Source organism: Carcharhinus amblyrhynchos, chromosome 5 (genome assembly GCF_965287045.1).
Source record: "Carcharhinus amblyrhynchos chromosome 5, sCarAmb.v2.hapA, whole genome shotgun sequence".
Taxonomy (NCBI): Eukaryota; Metazoa; Chordata; class Chondrichthyes; order Carcharhiniformes; family Carcharhinidae; genus Carcharhinus; species Carcharhinus amblyrhynchos.
In genome coordinates this window covers 36,824,394-36,852,046 of record NC_137328.1, presented here as the reverse complement: position 1 = coordinate 36,852,046, position 27,653 = coordinate 36,824,394, and the positions used below count along the sequence as shown (strand labels likewise).

Here is a 27,653-nt window from a genome sequence, read left to right as displayed (position 1 = left end):
AGAATAACATTGATTCAATTGTATAGAAAAATGTGAATAGAATGCTGATAAATCAGTCTATGCCCTCACAAAATGAAGACTGCAATTAAGGAAAAAGTAAAGCAATTGAGAAGATTAATCAGGCAATTAAACTGGTTATGCAGACAGACTAGACCAGATGCATACAATGATGTATTGAAATTGAGCACCATGCTGAAATATGCTACTGTTGGGAAATGCTAAACAAATAATACATTGAGGAAATTAAGTTAAGAATAACGTACGATCAAATTTCTAGATCCAAGAGGGATAAAAGTAGCTACTTTTAGTGAAGCCTCATGAGTTAAGCTGCCCAATGATTATTCAACTACAGCAGGATTTATTATACTTTTTGGGAAGAAATGATAAATGTTTTCCATTAGCATGAGAATCAAATGGTAAAGAGTAGTTAAAAGTACCCTAGCTGCAGAGACACTTGTGTGATAGAGGAGACAGATATATCTATATATTTATTGAGTATTTTGAAGGAACTCCTATGTAAGGGAGAACTGGAAAAAAATGTGCCCATAGAATGCTACATATATAATCATTGTTTTTGGGACAATGGCCATTTGACAAAGTGTCCCAGAAAAGAGGTTGAGGATTGGTCCTGCGAGTATAAAAGAGATGTTAAAAGGGAAGATTTCCAAAATTAAATAGGTTGATGCAGATCACTGGTTAATCTGATTGCTTTACAAAGAAAGCTACTTATCTTTTGAATATTTAAGAAAGAAATATCTGGTATTATAATAGATTGTGACAACAAGAATATTTTCATGTTATAACCTTATTCATTTTTTTCAAGAAAACAAGGGAATTTGAATTATGGCAAAGACTGCTTGTACAATAAAAACATCTATTTTCATTTTTTTTTGTAGGAAGATTATTTTGCATACCAATTAAGTTTAAAAGAAAAAGAGGGGAATCTAATAAATTAATTAATGAATGTTAAACACCCAGCACTTGAAGGTAACAAAGTGAACAGGTACTGGATGTTGATTTTAGTGAGTATACGCAACTGTACATAAGGAAGAGTCAGACAGCACTAGTTGCCTAGTGTGTTGGAGGGGAATGAGCTGGGAGAATTTGTCCCTCTGCTCAGCAGATTTGCAAATAAACCTGAATAAGGCTGGGAATGGATTCATTCTTCTATAATGTGCATGTATTAAAGTTAACAAACTTATCTGCAATATTTACCAAAATATTTACATGAGAGTTAGTTTAAAATCATGAACAAGGCTTGTGGTTTGTATTAACAGTATAGAAAACAGATTCACATTATTCCACATAGTTCAAATAAAATAATAGTTACAAAACAAAATGAAAGAATTGCAAAGTAAAATGGCTCCAGATTCTCCTGCACTGGTAATTTTGGCAACAGCAAACAACATAAATTAGAATGTTACACCAAATCTTCCAGTAGCAAAGTGACACCAGATTTTACTGGCAAACTGATTTTGAAATACTACAGTAAGGATCATGGTAAATCAGAGGCAGTACAGCTAGTGACCAATAATTCACTTTATAGCAGAGGATAGATAATATCCATTTTTTTTTAATAATGACATGATTTATTAAAAAAATCATGCAGATTTTACTCAAACACAATTCCTGTTTACATTGGAAGTTGAACAAAATGGTCACCATGGTTCAATTTTCATTTGTTTAAGAAAGTGCTACCTTGTATTATAATTTTCATCTGAACTGTTTCACTTTTTATTTTAAATAAAATTCAGAATGTCGTGGTTATTCTTGCTCTATTTCAGGAGGGATTCTCTGAACTTGACAGTGTCCACCCCACTGCAAGTGAGGTCGGACAAGTTGGTATTCCACTCAAAGCTCCATTCACTTCCAGTGGCACTGGATAATCCCAGCCATGAACCAGGATGGATATTTTCAGTGTTCATCGATCTGATCTTATTTAAGAAATTGACTAATTGTGTATTTCACTTGGGCTGTAGGAAACCTCAGTTTATAAAAAAGACAAGTTTATATAGAATGGCCATTGAATATTTTCCATCGTTGTTTTCAGTTTGAACCCAGAGAGCTGATGACTGTTTATCAGTTGGTAATTCCATGATATTTTATGCAGCTTTATTTTTACCCAGAATAAAAGTAAAATAAAGCAATAAAGTATTTTTGAAGCATTGTCGCTGTTGTAATGCTACAACAACCTGGATTTATAGAATGCCTTTAACGTAGAAAAATATCTTAAAGTGATTCATGGAAGTGTATCCAAATAGTCATTTTTTAAATTCATTCATGGGACATGGGCATCGCTGACTGGCCAGCATTTATTGTCCATCCCTAGTTGCCCAAGGGTCAACTACATTGAGAGTCAACCACATTGTTATGGGTCTGGAGTCACATGTAGGCCAGATTAGGTAAGGAAGGCAGATTTCCTTCCCTAAAAGACATCAGTGAACCAGATGTTTTTTTCCGACAATTGACTATGGTTTCATGGCCATCTTAGACTCTTTATTCCAGATATTTTTTATTGAATCCAAATTCCACCACCTGCAGGGTCCCCAGAGCATTAGTTAAGTTTCTGGATTCATAGTCTAGTGATAACACTGCTAGGCCATTGCCTCTCCATAATGTCCTGTTGCTTGAGTTTTAGGTGTTTTTAGCACCATTCAAAAAACAAAGCTTGATAGAGTGAATATTACACCAAGTCATCAGCTCCATTATTTGTCAGACTAAGTGGTATGTGTGAAAAGTGATTTAAATGTAGGAAAATGGTGATTGATGTTGATTTCAATGAGACAAAGCCATGAAAATGATCACCTTGATTTTCAGTGAGGGTCACAGCGGGGTAGGACAAAGACCCAAAGAAAACATGAAATGCACAACTGGTATGTGATTTACTCGACAATGTCCTTTTTACACGGTTCAAAGGTCTTTATGCGACTGATGTCACCAGTTAAAGGATGCTAGTCCCAAGGAAAATTTGGACCAATAATTTCACAATTGATTAAGGAAAATACAAATAATTCCAGAAATTGTGATATCACCATTAAATGGGGTAGCCCTGTACTCCAGGATTGATGCTGGTTGCACACAACGCACCCTGACTGACATTCAATATCTTGGTGATGGATCTGTATCTTAAACTGAAGTTTCTGCCCTCACCATCATCCGATTCTGCAGTTGGAGGATCAAAGATTTTTTCTCCACTTTGTACCTGGAACAGAACAGAGTGAGAAATTTTCATTAAGTTGTCCTTATTGAAGATATATTGGTTTCATAGATGAAGCAAGTTGACACTTGTCTAAATTCTTATTTTAAGAAAAGGAAAAAAAATATGGGGGGGTGAGCAGAGGGGGCTGAGCAGCATGGGGGGGAGGTGCTGAGGGGTACAGAGAGGGGGTGAGGAATCTTGTAATTGCCATTGTGCTGGAGAGTTTATAACTTCTAGGAAAAGAGCCAGGTAAATCAGTGTGAAAACAGGCTGAGTATTGGGCAAAAAGCTTAATCAGTGAGGATGTTGCCATCTCAGACTACTGTCATAGGGAATTGAGCAGAATCCCAGGCAGGGTAAAAATGGCAATTGGAAGGTTTAACATCCTGCCTAAATAAAACGTCCTCATGGTCCTTGAGTACGTCAGCACTTAAGTTGAGCCATTTGCTGCTCCCGTTGTTGGAAATTTCAGGCCTGCCAGCCTGGAATGCTGCCTTTCCTGAACAAACAGAGCCCTGTTGGACAAAACTAGCCTCAGGACGCAACCAGTTTCCCCGGAGAAATACATCCTCCCTGGAAAAGGGCAAACTTCCAGGCCCTCAGATCAAATGCAGGGCCCTGGGACAAACACAGTCTTCTGGAGAAGAACACAATCCCAGAAGAAACACAGGCTCCCAATGCCTTGCTGCTCTGAAAGTGTAGGAATGTTACTCTGGCCTATAGATATTGTTGGGTGAGTAAGGGTTCCTGCAAGCTTGCTTCCAACTCACTGGCCACTCTCCAGCAACTCCTCGTACTAGTTGATGCTGCTTCTCACCATCTATCTAGAGTGGATTTGCTAGGAAGACGCCCATTTTGAAAAAATGCGTTATCCGATTCTTGCAAGTTAGCTCCTGTAAGCAGTTTAAATTTGAGCAAGTTGCTAAAATCCATTTCAAGCTGCCAAAATAATGGCTGGAATTCTGCAGCCGTTCACACCCTGCTGCCAGTCAGGACGGGAAAAATGGTGCTCAGACATATCTCTGTTCACAGCAGCAGGACCAGAGAATCCCAGCTGTGGGCAAGGTTGGAGAATCCAGCCCATTGGCTCCCAAGCATTTGTAGAGAAGGTTATGTCTCCCACCCCCTTCTGCCCACAGTTCATGGGCAAATTGAAGGATTCACAATGACATTGCAGATTGACATATTACTGATTGGCATTCTGATAATAACACTTGAACCCCTCTCCATTTGCATACATTTATTATTTACAATTTACTATTGCATTAATCTGCCTATTTCCAGTCAGAAGGCAGATCATACGCATCGTGCTCCATGTTAAAATATGAATGTGTGGATCTCCTGCAGTTGGCAGTAATCAGCCCCATTTTTGTCCCTCCATCACCCTATTTATGATTAAAAAACGGTGCTGCAGTGCAACAAAAATCCCCTACGTGGTGATAGACTAATTTATAATAACTGGTGCTTTGTTTTTCATTAAAGCTTGTTTAATAATTCAGGCACCCACAATCTGGTGACGTTACTACAGGGTAACTACAATTTTGTAAGAGACTAAAAATTGAAATCTTACCGGTGATAGGCATTTCTGATCTGTTTCTCTTCCTCCTCATTTAGTTTCTGAAGAATTCCTTTTAAAAAAGGAAGATCAAACTTGATATACTGAGCCACCTGTGAGAAGCAACAGTGAGAAGCAGGGTCTGAATGCAGCCATCGCAATCACTGGTGTGCTGAGGAGAATCTTGGAATGTGTTTCCACAATTTTTATAACTTACATCAGTGCTGATTTCTTCTGCATCCTTGTCCATTAAAAATATTTTTACAATTTTCCGTGAAGGCCCATGAAGCAATCTTTCCCACAGTGGGAATGCTGTGTTTTGAAGCTTTTTCTTTTCTGTAAAAATGGTTTATGGTTTGATGAGAGGCAACACAGATCTACAACTTGCCAGATAATGGCCTGACGCTATCATCTACATTATTATATTGGCTGGAACAAATTACTTAACACAGATTGATAACTACAAGTGTGTTCATTCCTATTAATTATTGCTTTCCCTTGGGCAGCATGGTGGCAGAGTGGTTAGCATTGCAGCCTCACAATACCAGGGACCCGGGTTCAATTCCGACCTCGGGTGACTGTGTGGAGTTTGCACGTTCTCCCCATGTCTGTGTGGATTTCCTCCAGATTTCCTCCAACAGTCCAAAGATGTGCTGCTCAGGTTGACTGGCCATGTTAAAGTTGCCCCTTAGTGTCAGGGGCACTAGCAGGGTAAGTACGTTACGGTGATAGGGCTTGGGTGGGGTTGTTGTTGGTGTAGGCTCGATGGGCCAAATGGCCTCCTTCTGCACTGTAGGGATTCTATGATACCAAGTAAGTCTTGGGACCGTTCAGTGTCTGATAGCAGGTCATTAATCCAATTAATAAGGTAGCAGTGATGTAACTGCAGAAAAATAAACAATCAAATCTCAGATCAGATGAACCTGTCTTATGAGGCAGATACTCCCAGGAACCAGCTGGGAAATGGTGGAGTAAATCTGGGTGTTTCTAACTCTGATTCTCTAATCAGCATGGCCCAGGAGCGACAGTCAAGGTATCAGCCCAAGGGATTTTTCAGGCTCAGTCTTGTAATTTGCCTATTTCATGGTGTCGTTTAAGCACAAGAGGCCAAATTGAAAGTCAAAGTAAGGTCTAGGCCCAGATATTTATGGGAAGGTGGGGTGGGTGCTGTGTTGCGCGCTGACACTGGGCAAATCTGGCAAAGGCAGGGCTGCATAACTCTTGATGAATTTAATGGCAGGGACTCCATATAAATCTCTTGCTTCATTTCCTGCCTAGCAGCCTGCCATATTGAGAGACTGATCAGCAGGCAAGGAAAGCAGTGGCACAAAGTTGCAGCTATGAGTCTTTGGGGACAAAACCAGTAATTCGGTCAGAAAGGAGGAGAGAGCGAGAGGTCAGGGCTGGAGGGAGGAGAGTCTGGCAATCCTGGGAAGGGGGGAAAGAGGGACAGAAATTGGAAGTGGGGAGGTTGAGGGTTTCCTGGAGGATCTGGGGAATTGACTTGCTCCTTCTGGTCCACTGGAGTTGCAGCAAAAGGCACTTACCTCACTGAGCCGGTATCTACTGCCCGGTTTCCTGACCATTGCCATCTGTTAAATTTAAATCAGCCTCCAAATTGCATGGTGGGAAACTGATTTAAATAAGGTAATGAAATGTCCCATCCACTTGCATATAAGAAACGCCATAAAAACGGGATCGGACTTGGATGCAGAGGCTTGGGCATGCATCTTTAACTAGCCCTCTCCTGCCTGCTGTGGGGAGGTTAATACCGAGACCCTTACATTTACAGAGCATCCCTTGTGTCCCAAACTGCTTCACATCCAGTAAATGATTCTGAAATACAATCGCTGTTGTTACATTGACACATCTGGAGGCCAATTAGTGCACAGCCAGATCCCATGACAAAGATTACTCGATAGGTAGCGTGCATTTGTCTGAGGGAGTAGTGTTGGCTGAGTCATTTGCTCTCCTTCCATTAACACCATAGAATCTTTTTCATCTATCCGAGCAGAAACCTGGCACAAGATGGAGTGGGGAGTGTGGTGGTGAAGGGAAGGATTTGAAAATGGAATATGTTTACAGCAGGAAATTGCCCAGGTGAGTTCATTTCTACCCAGCAAAGACGTCACATTTTAACACATGGCCTCATTTAGATACCAGAGGCTCACTTCCCACAGGAATAGGTGAGATGGTGTACCACAGCTGCCAGTAGGTGAAGATTGAGAGGGCATTGGTCACCTGCCAGCTTCCCAGTAAGTAAAGAGGGTTTCAGGTAGGTTTTTGGGAGGTTAAGTCAGGGTGGGTGAATCTGTGGCAGTGAGGCATTGACTTTCTTGTGGACTTTACTTGGAATTTGAATTCACTAAAAAAAAATCTGGAATTAAGAATCTACTGATGACCAGGAAATCAGTGTCGATGATCAGAAAAACCCATCTGGTTCACCAATGTCCTTTAGGGAAGGAAATCTGCTGTCTTTACCTGGTCTGGCCCACACTGAAAGTTGGCACCCAGGTTGATAAGGTTGTTAAGAAGGCATACGGTGTGTTAGCTTTTATTCGTAGAGGGATTGAATTTCAGAGCCATGAGGTCGCGTTGCAACTGTACAAAACTCTGGTGCGGCCGCACTTGGAGTATTGTGTACAGTTCTGGTCGCTGCATTATAAAGAAGGATGTAGAGGCATTGGAAAGGGTGCAGAGGAGGTTTACCAGGATGTTGCCTGGTATGGTGGGAATGTCTTATGAGGAAAGGCTGAGGGACTTGAGGTTGTTATCATTAGAAAGAAGAAGGTTGAGAGGTGACCTAATTGAGGCACCCAAGATGATCAGAGGGTTAGATAAGGTGGATAGTGAGAGCCTTTTTCCTCGGATGGTGACGGTTAACACGAGGGGACATAGCTTTAAATTAAGGGGTGGTAGTTATAGGACGGATGTCAGAGGTAGGTTCTTTACTCAGAGGGTAGTAAGGGCGTGGAGTTGTAGACTCGCCAACTTTAAGGGCATTCAAATGGTCTGTGGATAGGCATATGGATAACACTGGAATAGTTTAGGTTAGAGGGTCATTAGATTGGTTCCACTGGTCGGCGCAACATCGAGGGCCGAAGGGCCTGTACTGCGCTGTAATGTTCTATGTTCTACATGTGACTCCAGAGCCACAGCAATGTGGTTGACTCTCAACTGCCTTTTGAAATGCCCAGCAAGCCACTCAGTTCAAGGACGACTCGGGATGGGCAATAAATGCTGGCCAGGCAGCGATGCCCACATCCCATAAATGAAAGAAAACTGGTGAACATTTTGGTAAGCCTAAAGCTTTCTCTTGGTTCCACAGAGGAACATTTTGGGCTGACCAAAAGGGCCTCTTCTGTCGGCAGACCTGTTCAATGGCAAAGCTGCAGCAGATTGTTGCACACAGGGTCCACAACAGGGTCCTACTGATCAGATAGGAGCCCATATTATTTAAGGATCACATTTGCTTCAGGCATCATTGCATCTGCCTGCAAAACCTACCAGGTTAACATGGAAAAGGATAGGGTATGTGAGCGAGAAAATAACCTCTTTGCTTTGAACTGTCACCTGCCCAATTTTTGCTAGGTAGGAAAGCAAGAAACTTGCATTCATATAGCACCCTTCACAACATCTGGAATTCTCAAAATGCTTTACAGCCAGTGAAGTGTTTTTCCAGTCGAGTCATTGTTCTAATGTAGGAAACACAGCCTTCAATTTGCACATAAAAAGCTCCCACCAAAATAATGTGATAATGTCCCAATAATTTGTTTTTACTAATGTTGAATGAAGGATGCATGTTGGCATGAACTTCCTAATTTTCCTAGTTTGAAATAATGTCCTGGGATCTTTAATATTCTTGAGAGGGAAGACAGGACCTCGGTTTAAATTTCATCTGAAAGACAGCAGCTCTGGCAGTGTGATGTTCCCCTGGTACTGCACTGGGGTATCAACCTTGATTTCTGTGCTTGAGTCCTGAAGTGGAACATGTAATATACTGAAACTGAGAAAAGAATGCCAGCAACTGAGCCACACCTGACACTACAGTTAAAATGGAGCCTGAGGCCTTAGGTTAACATCACAACCAGATATTTGCGCTGATTTGAGAATGTACTGAAACATCAATTCAGTATGTGCTTTGAATGAGGTCTGAAACCACAGTTATTTTCACTGAGATATGAGATCTGTACACTGAATGAGGGCAATGATGTTTCTGTTATTAAATAACTGACACACTGACTAAAACTGGTCTAAATTGAATAAAACTGACTAAAATTGGGTGCTGAACACGAGCCTTTATCAAATTGTTAAAGAACTGACACCAGTGGCATTCCGACCTCCCCTATGTGACCGCTCCTGGGCCTTGGTCCCATGTGACCGTGAGCTTTCTGGACAAATGAGAGGTAATGCACTTTGGAAGGTCTAATACAGATAGGAAATATACAGTAAATGGCAGAACCCTTAAGAGTATTGATAGGCAAAGGGACCTAGCTGTACAGGTACACAGGTCACTGAAAGTGGCAACGCAGGTGGGGAAGGTAGTCAAGAAGGCATATGGCATGCTTGCCTTCATTGGCTGGGGCACTGAGTTTAAAATTGGCAAGTCATGTTGCAGCTTTATAGAACCTTAGTTAGGCTGCACTTGGAAAATAGTGTTCAATTCTGGTCACCACACTACCAGAAGGATGTGGAGGCTTTGGAAAGGTGACAGAAAAGATTTACCAGGATGTTGCCTGGTATGGAGGGCATTAGCTATGAGGAGAGGTTGGAGAAACTTAGTTTGTTCTCACTGGAACGATGGAGGTTGAGGGGCAACCTGATAGAAGTCTACAAGATTATGAGAGGCATGAACAGAGTGGAAAGTCAGAAACCTTTTCCCAGGGTGGATGAGTCAATTACTAGGGGGCAAGGGGCAAGGTATAAAGGAGATATACGAGGCAGATTTTTGACACAGAGTACTGGGTACCTGGAACTCATTGCTGGGGGAGGTAGTGGGATGGATATGGTAGTGACTTTTAAGGGCCGTCTTGACAAATACACGAATAGGATGGGAAGAGGGGGAAATGGTCCCTGGAAGGGTAGGAGGTTTTAGTTCAGTCGAGCAGCATGGTCAGTACAGGTTGGAGGGCCGAAGGGCCTGTTCCTGTGCTGTAATTTTCTTTGTTCTTTAGTGGTGCCAGACCATTGTCCAATGCACAAACGTTAGCCAGCAGCCCTTCACTGGCCACTGTCTTCCCCCATCTACTCCACTGTTGATTAGAGCAGGATGTCCAATAAAGAAGGTAAACTGAGATTAAAAAGCAACTAATCAAAATGGAGGTTAACTGACTTAATAGAAGAAGTTGAGGCATAATACTTGTACAATGGTACCAGAGACAGAATAATGCTGCTCCTTGTGTTCCTAGATGCAGAGGGATGGTTATTTATCCAGCATTCAGAAAGATAAAACTAACTAAAAATGAAAAGAAAAATTATGCTGACAACTTACCTTCACTTGCATGGACGACATACAGTGCAAAATCATTAGGATCGTTTTCTATCTGTTTTGGAATAAACAAAAGTCAAAACATAAAACATAGAAAATAGGAGTACAATATATTGAAAATCTTAGGCCTTCAAATATTTTCTGTCTGTTACACTGTGTCATGTTCCTGTCCTGCTTTTTCTGTCAATGATTTTGAGGATGAATTCCTAACCCGCATTTCTATTGGAAAATCCCAATTCTGATTCTGATTGTGTCAAAGGGTGTCCACAATTTGCTCAAAATATTTTGTGAACATGGTTTTCTCAATTGCTGTACTAATAGCCAAAATAATGCTTCAAGCAAAATAAAAACCATCTTTCACCATCATAGTAAAATGTAGCCACTGTCTCCTTGAAGTCTTAATTAACGCTTTATTTGAAGTTAAAGCTTGTTCATAGAATCATAGGATTCCTACAAGTGCAGAAGAAGGCCATTCAGCCCATTGAGTCTGCACTGACCACAATCCCCAGCCAGGCCCTATTTTTGTAATCCCTCATATTTACTGTTAACCCTCTCTGACACTAGGGTTAATTTAGCATGGCCAATAAACCTAACACACACATCTTTGGACTGTGGGAGGAAACCAGAGCACTTGGAGGAAATCCATGCAGACACAGGGAGAATGTGCAAACTCCATACAGGCAGTGACCCTAGGCTGGGTCCCTGCCTCTATGAGGCAGTAATACTAACTACTGTGCCATCATGCCTTGTTCTTGGAGTCAATAGTTTTAATTAAAGCTGGGATTTTCTGGTTCAGCCCTTGGTGGGACCTATTGCAGGTGGGATGGAAAATCTGGTGACCCAGTAAAACGTCCATTGGCTTTTGATCGGTATTTCCAGTCCTGCCATTTCCAGTCCTGCTAAAATTTTGGTGCATTTTTTTTCTGTTTATAAGATTTTAAAATTGACTTGAAAAACATTTAGAGGACAAATGTATGCCAGTTGAGGTAAAATTCATATTTAATTTTAGCCCCACAGGTTGGGTGAGTGAGTGGGTGAGGAGCGGTGGTGGACAATAAAGATGGGGAAGGGTTAAAAATATGAAAATAGAAATGTAACCTGCGTCCAATATGCTCACTTGCATTTCTAATGGGGGCAGATGTTGTGGTGGGGTGGGACGGTTGGGGATGGTAGAGGGGGGAGGGGGTGTGAGGTTTGGTGTGTGGTGGGTGGCTGTGTGTCTAACCTGCTCTCTGGAAGTCAGACCTAGCCTTTGTTTGGCATTATATTGCTGGAGACTGGATTTACCCCACCTTCTCTCAATCTACCTCACACCTTCACAATCCACCACCTCTCTGAAGTGAGGGACAATTTTGTTCTGTAAAGTTGCTGTGTTCCTGAAAGTTGTTTTGATTCTCTGTCATATCATACCTCATGAGATGATTTGTGTTCAAATCTTCAACACAGTGACTCCCTACAAGCAACACCAGGACATTCCTATGTTGTTCCCGATACCAAGATACAGGATGACATTTAACCAAGTTCCAAGATTAAGTGCCTCTTTGTGCTTGCTGTTAGAGAGCAGTCTGTGTCACTATGAGGTACAAAAAGTAAAATCTTTCTCCCACAAAACCCCTTACTTTCTCTTTGAGAGACCTCAGTCATTCTGCTCCAGGGAGTGAATCAGTTGTATGCTATTCACTTTTGGTGGTGGTGGGATATGTGTGTGTGTGTGTGTGTGTGTGTGTGTGTGTGTGTGTGTGTGTGTGTGTGTGTGTGTGTGTGTGTGTGTGTGGTGCTTCCCAGCCTCTCCTGACAGCCCTGTTCTTTCCTTATGGATCCGAAATGAGGGACTTTATAAAACTGTATTAGTTAACACCAGGCACCATTAATATAAAATTTCCCAGCTAAATTTGAGTGACATAGAGCACAATTTTACCTGCCATTCACACTATGCTCCCACTGCAGCAAGGTCAGAAAATTTGGCAATTTGAAAACTGAAGGGAGAATAGGAGAAATGTTTATGTCAGCGGGAGGGTGGAGGGAGTGGGCGAGGGAAAGGGAGTGGGAGTGTGAGGGGGGGGTGGAGAGGCAGAGAAAAGGAGTGGGGGAGAGAGAGAGTGAGATGGACGTAAATGCAGCTGCCAAAGTGGGAATGTGTGGCTGAGAGGAAGTGAAGGGTAATGTGGTGATTGTCCCTTTAAGGGTCAGTCTGCAGAGTAAGGGTCACGTGGCCTGGGGAACCAGTCGAGTGGCAGGGTGGGGGATCACCCTGGTAAGCTTGGGCCTTTTTATTCAAAGTCATCTCGGGAACTGATGGCAGCCATGAGGCTGCAAGCCTCTGTATAGTTCAACCTGTAAATAAATGAGTTGTGTTTTCCTTCAACTAGTGAACAAGCATCTTTACAGGCAGTGAGAGTGTTGGGGATGAGAAAGGAAAGGTTGTACACTCTCAGGGCTGTTCAGAAAGACTGGAAGGCCATTTTAGAAACATACCTTAAATTTTTGTAGCAGTAATGCTATCACTTCCTGAGTTGTCAACGTGCTATTGATTCTCACGTTTGTCACAGAGCCTTTGACTGGTGTGAAAATGGAAGTCTGGGGAACATGAAGATGATGAATTTTATACCACATAGCTGTTATTTTACTCATTGTGTGTTATATAAAACAGCAAAATACCATAGACTGTCATAATTTAAATAGCCCATGTCTCAGTTGGAGATGTCTAATATTTGACAATTGTCTGGTCTTCCATCACTGAGCCTACTCCCAGTTAAAATGTCCATGTTATCTTGTAAATTATATTTTAAAAAATAAATGTTAAGCATTTAAATCAAAATATCTGGCGAGCTGGACTCTACAGAGGACTATTCTCCATATTTCCTTTTAGAAACAGACAGGGGAGGGGGTTTCTGGTGAGGGGAGTGGACAGATCACAAATCCTTTTATGGATGGGGATCTAATCTCCCCATTCTCCTTCCTTTCAAAAAGAAAAAGTTCAAAAGTTGCAGCCCCATCAGTCTGATTCCATTGCCAGCATCACACCCACATTGTATTGTGTCCCTCCCTAGGTCCATCGCCTTCCTGAGTTGTGGTGCCCATAACTGGTACAGCCTCACCATTTAAACTGGACACATTTGTACAAACACCCATGTATCAGGTTAAATCATTTTAAGTGGAAGTTTGACTATTTCAGAAATTCAAACTGAACTTGTTGTTTAAACAATGTCAGCTCTGGGATATCAGTTCAGAGCTCCACACCATCTCCAAAGCCATGGATCAATGACTCCATGATATGGAGATGCCGGTGTTGGACTGGGGTAAACACAGTAAGAAGTCTCACAACACCAGGTTAAAGTCCAACAGGCTTATTTGGAATCACGAGCTTTCAGAGTGCTGTTCCTTCCTCAGGTGAGTCATTTGAGCAAGAGGCAGCACTCCGAAAGCTTGTGATTACAAATAAACCTGTTGGACTTTAACCTGGTGTTGTGAGACTTCTTACTTAGTTTGCTGGCAGTCTCTCGGCCTTTCTGTTGCTCACTGTCAAAATTGGTGATTACCAGGTAATTACTAGGCTTCTAAATTACTAATGCTCCCTGTGGTACTGTGTGTGGAAAGTATCCCTGGCTTCAGAAAAGCAGTGTAAGGTGACAGTTGCTCCCCTGGTTCGCCAATGGAGAGCTGAACGGGGCTGACACAGCAGGCTGGTCAGTTTCATCTCGGTTTAGTTTCGCCACTCCAACAGGTACAGTAAACACAACTTGAGTTTCAGGAGGCTTGGGGCTGCCTGAAAAAAACTTAATGACAGGTAATTGTTCTCCGACAGCTGTTTGAACTGCCCAGAATAGCTGGCCTGATCAGAAGGTTTAAGTGGCACCTCCGTAATTGATGCTACGGCAATGGGAAATAGCTTGCTCTGTTTGCCAGGATAGGCAGCTGCCTGGGATAAGCAGAGACAGTGCAGGGGGAGGGGAGAGTTGGAGACCATCCATCTTTCACATGATGTTATCTTTTAAACAAAGGTAACCACAGCCATTTAGCTTGGATATGTAGAATTAGCCTTGTGTAAACTTTATTAACCGACCTCACAATAAACTTTCACCCAAGTGCTGAAAAAGATATTAAATTCAGTAAGACCTTCAACTAAAATTTATGTGCCTGCAAAATAATTAATGCCGCTTGTTTTATTTCAGTTTTGATGAACAAAGTCCTATCTCAATACGAGTTGTAAACTGCACCACCCAAATAAACAGTAACGTTTGGCCAGTGTTAAGTTATAGTGCAAAGTGCACCTCAATCATCAGAAATAAACTGAACAAATTCCAGCCTCCACCGTTCAATGCTCAGAGCTGGTGTCAGTAACCAGTCTTTGCTCCCATGAAATATCAGTTTGCAGGACTATCAAGTTCAGGAATATTTAGGAGTGAGGTTTATGGCAATTGGCTGCAGGAAGATTATAAATCTATGCAAATACATCTCGATCTATAAGGCAATAAAAACTTTGTGTTTTGCATGTTGGCCATTGTTGATAACACCTCTACTATTAAAAGGCGTGGGCAGTTTTATCTGTCGAGACGGCAGGGTTGTGTTGGTTGGGATATTAAAGCTGGCTCCAATATGTCTCAAACTACCCACATCCAGCTTTACCGGGGGCCTGGTGGGTGACCAACCTCCTCCCAAGAGGTGGGGCTCATCATAAAATATCTACTGAGGCTGGGTGCCACACACATTGTCCACATTTTAGGCTTAACCGAGGCTGGCTAGCTTTGCTGGCCCATGGGAAACCTGGCAGGTAAAGGGAGATGAGGACTGGCTCTTTCAGCAGGTAAACACCATTCCAGCGTTGGTCGTAGGCCAGAGGGAGTAGCAGTGTTCTCCCACAGCCAACTCAGCGACCTGTAAATCCCTCCCTTACCCCCCAATCAGTCAACTACCCCCCTCTCCCCAACACAAAACTGTAATTGGATCTTTCCTGGCCGTCGGTGAATTGGTTATTGGTAAGTGCCACACTGCCGACAACACTTTTCATCACTTTGTTGATGATTTAGTGCAGCCGATGAGGTGGCAATTGGCTGGTCTCCATTTGTCCTTTGAGTACATTTAAATAAAAATTAAAGCTTCCTAACTATGTTGTTCAGACAATAAAAAGGGATGGGTGATTTGAATAAATAGTGTGATCCCACTATCCCGTGCTCCCAGTGAAGCAGGCATTTGAGGAAGTCATCACGGGCTGGATTTTATGGCCTCCTCATGTCCCAGCAGGAGAAGCCTACCCGAGGATCCAGTCTGGCAGCTTTCACTGTGTAGGCTGCTGGTGTGCAAAGATGGGCGGAGTGCATCTGTGACAGGTTACTTCGGTCTGTTTGGTACCTACCCAGGCTTTCCTTGCCACCCAGTTTCCTCACAACCTGGCCAGTCTGCCCTGGCTCCCTATCCCCCTCTTGCTGGGGCCTTATTGCCTAGCCTGGGTGGTATACCCTCCTCTCCACTTACCTTTTTACCCGGGCTTCAGCTCCATGGCATTGGGAACTGTTGTAGTCCTGGCAGTGACCACAGCTTCCTGTGGCGCTGCTGAGATCAGAGAGCTGGCAGCCATTTTGTTGCCCAATTGGCTCGGATATCCCACCTTGAATAAAGTATCACATGCCAAATTCCAGCCGCGCAACCCTCTGGAGAAAGGCTGACCTCATCTGTGACATTTTGGCTGGTGGTAGAGGAGGATGCCTACACCCTGTTAAATCCAGTTCTCTGAGACACATTAACGGCCAATTCATTGGATCCATCTAAATAAAAGCTTCTCTTAGACTCACCTTCCCTTCTACCCACTTCACACCCCATTAAACCAGTGGGACAGGCAGGCCTAGCACAAATAACAAAGTCTTGAGATCCTGCTTTTACTGAAAGAGCAAAGAACAGAGACCGTTTCCAAAGGGGCAATCAGCCACTTTTTACTTTCTGATGGTGACAGTTTAATGACACTGGTCATGTAGAACATGATGTGGGGATGCCGGCATTGGACTGGGGTAAATACATTTAGAAGTCTCACAACACCAAGTTAAAGTCCAACAGGTTTATTTGGTAGCAAAAGCCACTAGCTTTCGGAGCGCTGCTCCTTTGTCAGGTAAGTGGGAGTTCTGTTCACAAACAGGGCATATAAAGACACAAACTCAATTTACAAAATAATTGCTGGAATGCGAGTCTTTACAAGTAATTAAGTCTTAAAGGTACAGACAATGTTAGTAGAGAGAGGGTTAAGCACAGGTTAAAGAAATGTGTATTGTCTCCAGCCAGGTCAGTTAGTGAGATTTTGCAAGTCCAGCCAAGTCGTGGGGGTTACAGATAGTGTGACATGAACCCAAGATCCTGGTTGAGGCCATCCTCATGTGTGTGGAACTTGGCTATCAGTCTCTGCTCAGTGACTCTGCGTTGTCGTGTGTCGTGAAGGCTGCCTTGGAGAACAGTTAGCGTGTATTTACCCCAGTCCAATGCCGGCATCCTCACATCATGTTCTACATGACCAGTGTCATTAAACTGTCACCATCAGAAAGTAAAAAGTGGCTGATTGCCCCTTTGGAAACGGTCTCTGTTCTTTGCTCCTCCTGCAGTGTATCAGGTAGACAACTTTGGCTGAGTAGCAAGAGTATGTACTGTGTATCTGGTGGATGATGTTCTCACGTGAGATGATGGCATCTGTGTCGATGATCTGGCACGTCTTGCAGAGGTTGCTGTGGCAGGGTTGTGTGGTGTTGTGGTCACTTGGACACATGCATTTCCATCAAGGACACACCACATAACCCTGCCACAGCAACCTCTGCAAGATGTGCTGGATCATCAACACGGATGCCATCATCCACCAGGTATATGGTACATGCTCTTGCAACTCGGCCAACTTGTCTACCTGATACGCTGCAACAAAGGATGTCCCGAAGCGTGGTACACTGGGGAGACCACGCAGATGCTACAACAATGGATGAACGAACACCGCTCGACAATTACCAGGCACGAGTGTTCTCTTCCTGGTGAGGAACACTTCAGCGGTCACGGGCATTCGGCCTCTGATCTTTGGCTAAGTGTTCTCCAAGGTGGCTTTCATGACACATGACAGCACTGAGTTGCTGAGCAGAGACTGATAGCCAAGTTCCGCACACATGAGGACGGCTTCAACCAGGATCTTGGGTTCATGTCACACTATCTGTAACCCCCACGACTTGCCTGGGCTTGCAAAATCTCACTAACTGTCCTGGCTGGAGACAATACACATCTCTTTAACCTGTGCTTAACCCTCTCTCCACTCACATTGTCTGTACCTTTAAGACTCGATTACCTGTAAAGACTCGCATTCCAACCATTATTTTATAAGTTGAGTTTGTGTCTCTATGTGCCCTGTTTGTGAACAGATCTCCCACTTACCTGATGAAGGAGCAGCGTTCTGTACGCTAGTGGCTTTTGTGACCAAATAAACCTGTTGGACTTTAACCTGGTGTAGTGAATCTTCTTACCATGTAGAACATACCAGGATTTGACATAATTTTGTTTGTAATTGTTAATCTCTTCAATCCTTATTTCTCACAGAAATAACACTGTGCTTAAGTCAAGGTATTCGGAGAGCCAGCATAGACCTTTCAGTCCAAATGGCCCTCTTCTACGTGTAATAGTTCTGTGTTTCTGGATTAATTGCACAGTTTTTATCACATTCTGGAGGGTCATTCACTTTCACTTGATCATACTGTTGCTATGTCAATCTGAAATTCTCCTTTCTGCCCAGACTAACAGGATTTTTGTACAATCTACTCTCACTCCATGCGCATTGATTATGTCTCACTGCAGTTTGCCATCTACTGATACTAACGCCTCAAAACTTTTAGAAAAATCTGATGACAGTGCCCTCTGGTGTACTGATCAGCTACTGCCAGGGAGCATTGCCCCTAAGTGCGCACCCTAATGGCAAGCTGCGGACAGTTACTGGCTCATTTCGAACAGGCATGGCTGGTATATGTCTACTTAAGGCCTTTGGTTTGATTCTAAGGACTTCCCACTGACTGTAAAGAAAGATTTGCCTTGATTACATCTTCAGGGCATCCCAAGGTGCTTCTCAGCCAATGAAATACTTTTGCAGCGAAGTCACTTTCTACGTAGGGAAACAGGGCTGTTGATTTGTACACAGCAAGGTGACATAAATAGGAAATGAGCTAACCAGTTAATCTGCTATTGGTGGTGTAGGTTGAGGGATAACACAACACTGGGGGAATCTCCTTAGTTTTCTTTGAACAGTACCATGGAATCTTTACCACTTGAAGAGACAGTACCTCTGTCAATGCCAGGGAAATGTTTAAATAGGTTATGTGCTGAAAGCTTGGAGTAGCGATTGAACTTGAATCACTGACTAATTCTCATAATTAAATACAAAGTGAAGCATATTAGATGCTGGTCATACTGAGTGTAATTTTTCTCTTGAGCAGATGAAATTCATACACTGGACTTTACAGCTCAGCCTACACTAGTTTTATTTCTGTAAGGAAAAAAAATTGAATTCGCACTTTTTACCTTGTAGTTGTAAAAGTGACCGTTAATGGAAAAGCGATGGCGCTGGGCTTTCTTTGCTGCAGTCACTGCTTGGTCCTTTACCCTCATTTTCACCAATGACGCGTCACTCATGGTACGTATTAAGTTGCCACTTTCTGGCTCTCGGTTGCGTTTTGGTTTTAATGTACTGCTCTCAAAGACTAAAAGGTTGAAGGAGAAGAATGTAAGAAACTCCAATCTATCTTGGATATCATTCAGCTTCTTCTCATCTCTTTGCCAACAAGTCAAGTTGGCTGGACATTTGTTTTCACTCTTTGAAGAACAGGACCGTACATAATCGCCAATGTTTCAAATCTAGATGACTCTTGGTCAAAGTTGATGATCTGAACTCGAAACATTGGCTCTATTCTCTTCCCACAGATGCTATCAGACTTGCTAAGGTTTTCCAGCATTTATCTGTTCTTGTTTCAGATTCCAGCATCTGCAGCATTTCATCTTTACCCATCGATAATTGGACTGATTTTGCAACTGGATAGGAAATTGGGCATTGTGGATCTCGCAACTCCCTCCCCAACGCTCTGAACTGGGCAAAATCGCAGTATCATCTTAACTACGACTGCACTTTGAAACATAACACTCCTGTTTATTAACAAGACAGAAAGTGCTGGACACATCAGAATTCTAAGCATGATGAGGGCGATTCTCCCAAAAATTCTGTATTTGCGGGAAAAGCGCAGTGGCCCGGAACTGTCAGCCTGCATTTTACTGCCAGCTCAATCACTGGCCAGCCAGAGACCCCACAGTGCCTCTAGCCCCCACCCTGATTATAGTCCCCCAAGAGCATTCCCGGGCCAGCCCCAAACCACTCCCCATCAAGGAGCTTCCCAAACTCCAGTACCGGGGGGGGGGCTGTAATTACCTCTTCACTCCAGCAGGGTCTGGCCGTTAGTTCCTCGAAATTGGGGAGCTAGTTTGAACTCCCGCCGGAATGAAATTGCATTGACGCGGTGGGAGAAGCTAGCGGCCCGGAGACTTTAGTCCTGGGCCCACTAATAACATTAAATAACATTAAAACATAGATTAAAATCACTTACAGCTGTTCCCGCCGACGCTTGGAGATGTGCACGAATCAGGAACACAAGCGCAAATCCTGCGAGTCGACCCACAGGCGTTTCTCCTGGCCCACTGCACTAAAAAATTAGTGCATTGGGATGGGAGAATTGCCTACGATATGTTTAAGCTCCTTGATTTTCAAGGATTTTAAGACTAAGGAAATTTCTCCTAACCGTTCTCCTCATTGTTACGGTCGGCGTGAACTTGGTGATTCCCCCACATCACTTACTCCCCAAACCAAAGGAAGTGCATTGTTCTTTTCACTCAATCTCAACTCGTCAGATTTCTAAAAGATCTCCAAGAACCCAAGGAATGGTTTAATCTAAACTAATCTGAATTTGGAAAAAATTCTGATTGCCTGACAATATATTAATTTCACCGAGTGTATTCTCCAAAAACTATTAAAGATTCCACAAATTATAATTACTGATCCACTCACCCAACCTCCTGGGAAACTTACACCAACACGGAAAATGCTGGACAATCTCAGTCACTCTGACAGCCTGGGTGGAAGGAGAACAGAGCTAGTGTTTGGAGTCTGGATGACTCTTGGACAGAGCTCTGAGGAAGGGTCATCCAGACTTGAAATGTTAGCTCTGTTCTCTTTCCACGAGCATTCCCGGGCCAGAGCTGCTGAGATTTCCCAGCGCTTTTTGTTTTAGATTCCAGCATCCGCACTAATTTGCTTTTATCTCCTGGAAACTTACTCGGTTGCTGGATCGTCTCCTGTTCCTTGCCTTCTGGCGCAGCTTCCTCCTCCAGCTCAGCAATGTTGTACAAATTGTCAAACTCTCCCCATCGTGTCATTCCTCTGCAAGTATAAATTCATTTATTCACTGACATAAAAATAGAAAATGCTGGAAATACTCAGCAGAACTAGCAGTGTCCGTGCAGAAAGAAGTGAAAACAACATTTCAGGTTCGTAACTTTTCATCAGGATGAGAAAAAAATTGAGGCTTTAAGTTACAGCAGAGAGAGAGAGAGAGGAGAGGTGGTAAAACAAAAGGGCAGATCGAGAGCAGTGTGAGGCAGACCGGGGGAGTGTGAGGCAGACGGGGGGGGAGTGTGAGGTAGATTGGAGGGAGTGTGAGGCAGACCGGGGGGAGTGTGAGGTAGATTGGAGGGAGTGTGAGGCAGACCCGGGGGAGTGTGAGGTAGATTGGAGGGAGTGTGAGGCAGACCGGGGGGAGTGTGAGGTAGATTGGAGGGAGTGTGAGGCAGACCCGGGGGAGTGTGAGGTAGATTGGAGGGAGTGTGAGGCAGACCGGGGGAGTGTGAGGCAGACGGGGGGGGAGTGTGAGGTAGATTGGAGGGAGTGTGAGACAGACCGGGGGGAGTGTGAGGTAGATTGGAGGGAGTGTGAGGCAGACCCGGGGGAGTGTGAGGTAGATTGGAGGGAGTGTGAGGCAGACCGGGGGGAGTGTGAGGTAGATTGGAGGGAGTGTGAGGCAGACCCGGGGGGAGTGTGAGGTAGATTGGTGGGAGTGTGAGGCAGACCGGGGGAGTGTGAGGTAGATTGGAGGGAGTGTGAGGCAGACCGGGGGGGGGAGAGTGTGAGGCAGACCCGGGGGGAGTGTGAGGTAGATTGGAGGGAGTGTGAGGCAGACCGGGGGAGTGTGAGGTAGATTGGAGGGAGTGTGAGGCAGACCGGGGGGGGGGAGAGTGTGAGGCAGACCCGGGGGGAGTGTGAGATAGATTGGAGGGAGTGTGAGGCAGACCGGGGGGAGTGTGAGGTAGATTGGAGAGAGTGTGAGGCAGACCGGGGGGAGTGTGAGGTAGATTGGAGGGAGTGTGAGGCAGACCGGGGGAGTGTGAGGTAGATTGGAGGGAGTGTGAGGCAGACCGGGGGGAGTGTGAGATAGATTGGAGGGAGTGTGAGGCAGACCGGGGGGAGTGTGAGGTAGATTGGAGGGAGTGTGAGGCAGACCGGGGGAGTGTGAGGTAGATTGGAGGGAGTGTGAGGCAGACTGGGATCATATGAAATGAGCGAGAAAGGAACAATGGAACTGTGAGATTACAGAAGGCCTTTGAGTTGATTGATCAGTGAGTTGTAGCTTTATTTCCCTTTCTGCAAAGTTAGGGAGTTGGCCTCGGGAACGAGGAAATAAAAGCTTTCAATTTTATTGGCTAAGACATAAAGATTTCAGTTAACCTCTCTATGTTGGAGTGACAGTGAAAATACTGAGCGGCTGGTGGGTCTTTATTTTTGAAGTAATCAGTTTTATTATCTAATAGAGGAATGGCAACAACTCCAGCCAGAACGCCCCAAGCAAGAGGATGAACAGTCAATGGTTATGGTTCAATTGCATAGGTAGAAAGAAGGATATGGTCTTCCAATGAGAACTTTGAGAGCTAGGCACGAAATTAGCAAGGAGGATCTTAAAATTACTCATCTCCAGATAACACCAAATTCCACATGTAAATATCTTAGAATCATAGAAGTATCGTAGAATCCCTACCATTAGGCCCATCAAGTCTGTACCAACCACATTCCCACCCAGGCCCAATTCCCATAACTCCACACATTTACCCCACTAATTCTCCTGACACCAGGGTCAATTTTAGCATGGCCAAATAATTTAATCCGTATATCTTTGGATTGTGGGGGAAAACCAGAGCACCCAAAGGAAACCCATGCAGACACAGGGAGAAGTGCACATTCCACACAGAGTGACCAAGGCCAGAATCAAACCTGGGTCCCTGTGGCACTGTGAGACAGCAGTGTTAAAAAGTGTGCCACCATGCCACCCTTAAGTGAATAAAGAAGTAGAATGATAAAGCAAATGAATGTGTTACTGGGAAGAAAGTTTATGAGAGAGGGCTATAAGTTCTTGGGGCATTGGGATTAGATCTGGAGGAGATGGGACTTGTACAAGCTGTACAGGAGCACCCAAAAAGAGCTGGGACTAATTTCCTCGCAGGGTAACTTGCTGGTGCTAATGTGGAGGGTGGGAACTAGGAGCATGGGAACCAGGAGGTAATTCTAGAGAGTGACACAAAGGAGCAAACAATACCGAGAGAGGTAGATAGTACTAGAGTAGAATATATTCCCACAAAGGAGAATTGTAGGGGAAAAAAGCTCACTGGATGACGAAAGAGATACAGATTAAGATGAAGTGAAAAAACGTGTTAACGTATGATGTCAGGTGGATAATACAATTGACAACCAGACTGAATGTAGAAGGTTCAGAACAGAATTGAGAAAGGTAGGGAACTGGCATTAGATGAATTGTTCCTTCAGAGGGCCAGCACAAATGAGGGGGCAAATGGCCTCCATCTGAATTGTAACTATTAGGATTAGGGTTAACCTGATGATTCTACATGGGCTGCACTGTTTCAAGGCACCACCACCAGGGTTGATCAGAGAGAGGGGAATAATTGAGATCTTGACAGTGCTTCCTCCATTCCAAAACAACTAAATAAAATGACTTGTGTTAGGTTCCAATATTCTGCATTGCTCAAAGATTTATGAACCTGCTCATCCTCAGAACATCCGGCTTGTCCTGGTGATAAAGTGAATATTCCCGACATCGGAATAGACAGGAGAGAGTGTGGAGGGTTGGAGTGGGTGTGTTTGGAATGTGTGGGAGAGGTAGGAATCAGACAGTAGGATCTGAGGAAAGGAGTCTGCAGGGTAGCCTGCGAGGCTAGCCAATGGCAGGGTAAAACCTCACAGGAGGTAGAGTCTTCAGAGGTAGAATCTGAGAGGGTAGTTTCTGAGGGGGTAAATACTATTGAGTGGAGTGGGGTGGGGGCAGAGTGCCTTTTGTATTTAGAAAATGTCTATCCTGCATTCCCAGGGTGAAAGAAATCCCAGTGGGTCCTGTGATATCTGTGCGTACACACATGCACGTGTATACAAATGTTCAGTAGAGATGCTTACCTTTTATTTGTTGTAGCAATGTCAGGGGACCGGATGTCTTTTGGTGATGGTATAGATTTCTCATCATTAATCTGTAATCTTATTAGTTGGTGTACACCCCATGAAATATCTAATACTCCTTCTAGGACAATTTTTCCATTATTCTATAAAGGGAGGAGTGAGATGCTTAAATTAAAAAAGAAGCCTTAACATAAAATATTATGTAGAAATAAAAATATCTAAATAACAGTTCAGGTAAAATGAATAAGCACATAGACCCACCGAGCCGGACAGATACAAACACAATTCAGCATCATCAGCAGCTCACCAGTCACTGAATCTCTACAGTACAAAAAGAGGCCATTTGGCCCATCATGTCTGCACTGATAGCTTCAGAGGATCTAGTCAGCACTTTGCTGTAACCCCACACATTTATCCTGCTGATCCCCCTAATCTAACACCTTGGAACACTAAGAGACAATTTAACATGGCTAATTCACTGAACCTAGACATCTTTGGTCTGTGGGAGGAACCCGAAGCACCTGGAGGAAATCTATGCAGCCATGTGGAGAACATGGAAACTCCACAGACAATAACCCAAGGCTAGGATCAAATCCAGGTCCCTGGTGTTGCTAACCACCGAGCCACCCCATTGTTTGTTTTGGGTGTTATTCAGGCTCTCTCAAGTGCTCATCCTTTAATATGTTTTAAGCATTTTAGTAGTTGATTTACATACAAGTAGGGCAACAAACAGAAACCACACGTTCACACAAATTATTTGCCCATTATAATCCAGCTATGTCTTGTTGACTAGGCATTAGTTGAGAATATAGTGAGGCAACATTGGGAAAATCATAATATTGTTTTAAAAATTCAACAGTGCATGAGACAAGCGAACCAACTGGCTTGGTAAACTGATGAGCATTTCAATTTTCCAACTGAGCACTCCCCTTATTGTGTTCTGTAGCCCGACCACTAACTAACAGCAACAGCCAGCATACCTAAGAATGAGGCATCAGCCTGGTGAACCTCCAACAGAGACACAGCAAATAGCGGTAGCAATAAGTGATTGCCAGAGCTAAGCTATCCCACAACTAACAGATCAGATCAAAGCTCTGCAGTCCTGCTACATCCAGTCGTGAATGTTGTGAACAATTAAATGATTAACAGGAGGAGGTGACTCCATAAATGTATCTATCTCAATAACGGAGGAGTCTAGTACATCAGTGCAAAAGATAAGGCTGAAGCACTTGACACCATCCTCAGCCAGAAATCCGAGCGGATGGTCCATTTTGGCCTCCTCTTGAGGTCAGATACTAGTCTTCAGCCAGTTCACTCCACATGATCAGAAGGAGAGCCTGAAGGCACTTGATACTTTAAGGATACAATCCCTGACAACATCCCAGTGAAAGTACAGAAGACTTGAGCTCCAGAACTAGTTGCTCCTCTAATCAAGCTGTTCCAGTACAGCTACAACATTGGCAGCTGTCCAGCAGTGTGGAAAGCTGCCCAAGTATGTCCTGTACACAAAAAGAACAAATCCAACCCAGCAAACTACCCATCCATCTATTCCCTCAATAAACTATCATGCAACACTTGCTTATCAATAACCTGATCCCTGACGCTCACTTTGGGTTTTGCCGGGTCACTGAGCTACTGATCTTATTATAGCCTTGGTTCAAACGTGGACAAAAGAGCTAAACACAAAACAGAAGGTGAGAGTAACTGCCCTTGACATCAAGGCAGCATTTGACCAAGTGTGGCATTAAGGAGCTCTCGCAAAACTGGAATCAATGCTAATCAGGGGGAAATCCCTCCACTGGTTGGAGTCATACCTGGCACAAACAAAGATGGCTGTGGTGGTTGTAGGTCAACCATCTCAGTTCCAGGACATCATTGCAGGAGCTCCTCAGATTAGTGTCTTAGGAACAACCATCAATGACCTTCCTTCCATTATAAGATCAAAGTGGGGATGTTCTTTGCTGACTATCAACACCATTCGTGACTCCTGAAATGCTGAGGGAATCCATCAAATGTAGTAAGGTCTGGACAATGTCCAGGATTAGGCTGACAAGTGGCAAGTAACATTCATTCCACAGAAGTGCCAGTCAATGATCATTTATAAGTAGAGAGAATCTAACCATTGCTCCTAGATATTAATCACTGAATCCCCCACCAGCAACAGCCCGGGAGGGTTACCATTGACCAGAAACTGAACAGGACTAGCCATATAAATACTGTGGTCACAAGAGCAGATCAGAGACTAGGAATCCTGGGGAGAGTAACTCGCCTCCTGACTTCCCACAGCCTGCCCATCCTCTACAAAGCGCATGTCATTGAAGCCCTACAGTGCAGAAGGAAGCCATTTGGCCCAATGAGTCTGCACCAAATCTCCAAAAGAGCATCTTACGCAGGCCCATCCTTGTAATCCCACATATCTACCATGGCTAACCCACCAAACAAGCATATCTTTGGAGTGTGGGAGGAAACTGGAACACCTGGAGGAAACCCAAGCAGTCATGGGGACAACATGCAAACTCCACACAGACCGTGACCCAAGACTGGAATTGAATCTGGGACTCTGGCGCTGTGAAGCAGCAGTGCTAACCACACAAATGGATAAGAAATCAGATGGTCCCAAATGGTCTTGAGTTTCTACCGACCCAGCTTTGATAACGCCCATAAACAAATACCTAATGGTAAGGGCTTGTGTTCCTAATACTACTTCTTTAAAAATAAAATTCCCTTAATGAGAAATTTTTGGAGACTTTTCTCTCAGGAGCTTAACCATGTTAAAGAGGAAAGATTGTACCCAGTGAACTCCGTAGACAGGCTCAATGGACTTAGCATTTAGAACTTTGCTGTATTAAGAAACAGTCATTTCTAGACACGTGGATAGACTATAAAATATACTCACCTCAGAATATGTCAGTTGCAAATTCTTGTTATCTTCACAAAAACAATTGTATGTTCTTAACAATGACAGAAACTTCACCCTGGAGGAATTAAGAATATGAATTTTAAAACAGCCGTGTTCATTTCATCAATCTGTTGAGAAATGTGTTGTTCAGTTTCACAGAAAACTTACATACTGTCTTTAATTTTATAAACTAATGCAAAACCCTGCAACACAGAGCACATGTCCTGATTTTAGGTCCTTACACAATCCCTCTGAGCATAGGTCAGGGATTTGGGAACTGTGCTTTGTGCCTGAAAATCTGATATTTGCTCTCAATGTGCAAAGCTCTGTGCTGGGAAAGTTGTTTAATAAAATTCCACCTTTGAGAATCTCCACCTTAAAACTTATATCAGGCTTTATAACCAGAAAATTTTATGTAACATTAACCTAGCTAGTCTGTGTGAGGAAGACTCAATTAGATTTGGATCCAACACAAACTGGGAACCAGGTTAAGGATGCTCAAACCATGTCCACTCAGCGCTCTTGCAGCCACAGACACAGGAGGAGTGGTGGGGAGGGTGGAAGGGGCGATTCTCCCCAAAAAATTCTACGTGTCGAACTTGCTTAAAAACTGGAGTAAATCCCACAGGCTTTTTCAGCAGGAGTTTCAAAGTGGATCTCCCACACTCTGTGCATCACAGAGAGCCCTAGTGAGATTCACACTGGAAATCAAAGTGCGGAGCCTATTCCCACTGGAGAGGCCGGCAGCATTGTGCTGAGCGGGCCACTGCCCATGCACCAATTTGTCAGTGTCTAGATTGGCACCTGCGGCGACCCCACACTGCTGGCCCTCCGATCCCACCATGGCCCGATCGCTGGGCCCCTGAACACATCTGGGCCAGCATCGGTCCTACCCATCTCGATCTACCTCTCTCGCAGCCCTCATCTCCTGACCCCGCCCCTCCCCCAGCAGCACTGACACCTGTCTCCACAGCCCCAATCAGTCCCCTGCCCCCCAACTCCGGCAGGTCGACC

General features: G+C 43.9%; 1 protein-coding gene across 4 annotated transcripts in view; it reads right to left on the bottom strand.

Moving 5' to 3' along the window:
• Positions 1–314: 314 nt before the first annotated feature.
• rassf6 (Ras association domain family member 6) overlaps positions 315–27,653 on the bottom strand; it is a 59,434-nt gene continuing 32,095 nt past the window's right edge. For 2 of the 4 annotated variants that reach the window (XM_080188639.1, XM_080188638.1), the window contains 9 exons: positions 26,637–26,715; positions 23,741–23,883; positions 20,565–20,668; positions 18,766–18,944; positions 12,718–12,819; positions 10,246–10,297; positions 4,972–5,090; positions 4,770–4,867; positions 315–3,202 (listed from right to left, as the gene is read on the bottom strand). In XM_080188639.1, the coding sequence (XP_080044765.1) occupies positions 3,127–3,202; positions 4,770–4,867; positions 4,972–5,090; positions 10,246–10,297; positions 12,718–12,819; positions 18,766–18,944; positions 20,565–20,668; positions 23,741–23,883; positions 26,637–26,715 (952 nt within the window). In that variant the 3' untranslated portion in view covers positions 315–3,126. The remainder of the gene's footprint in view (positions 3,203–4,769; positions 4,868–4,971; positions 5,091–10,245; positions 10,298–12,717; positions 12,820–18,765; positions 18,945–20,564; positions 20,669–23,740; positions 23,884–26,636; positions 26,716–27,653) is intronic. The other 2 variants (XM_080188640.1, XM_080188641.1) reach the window with 1 other exon arrangement.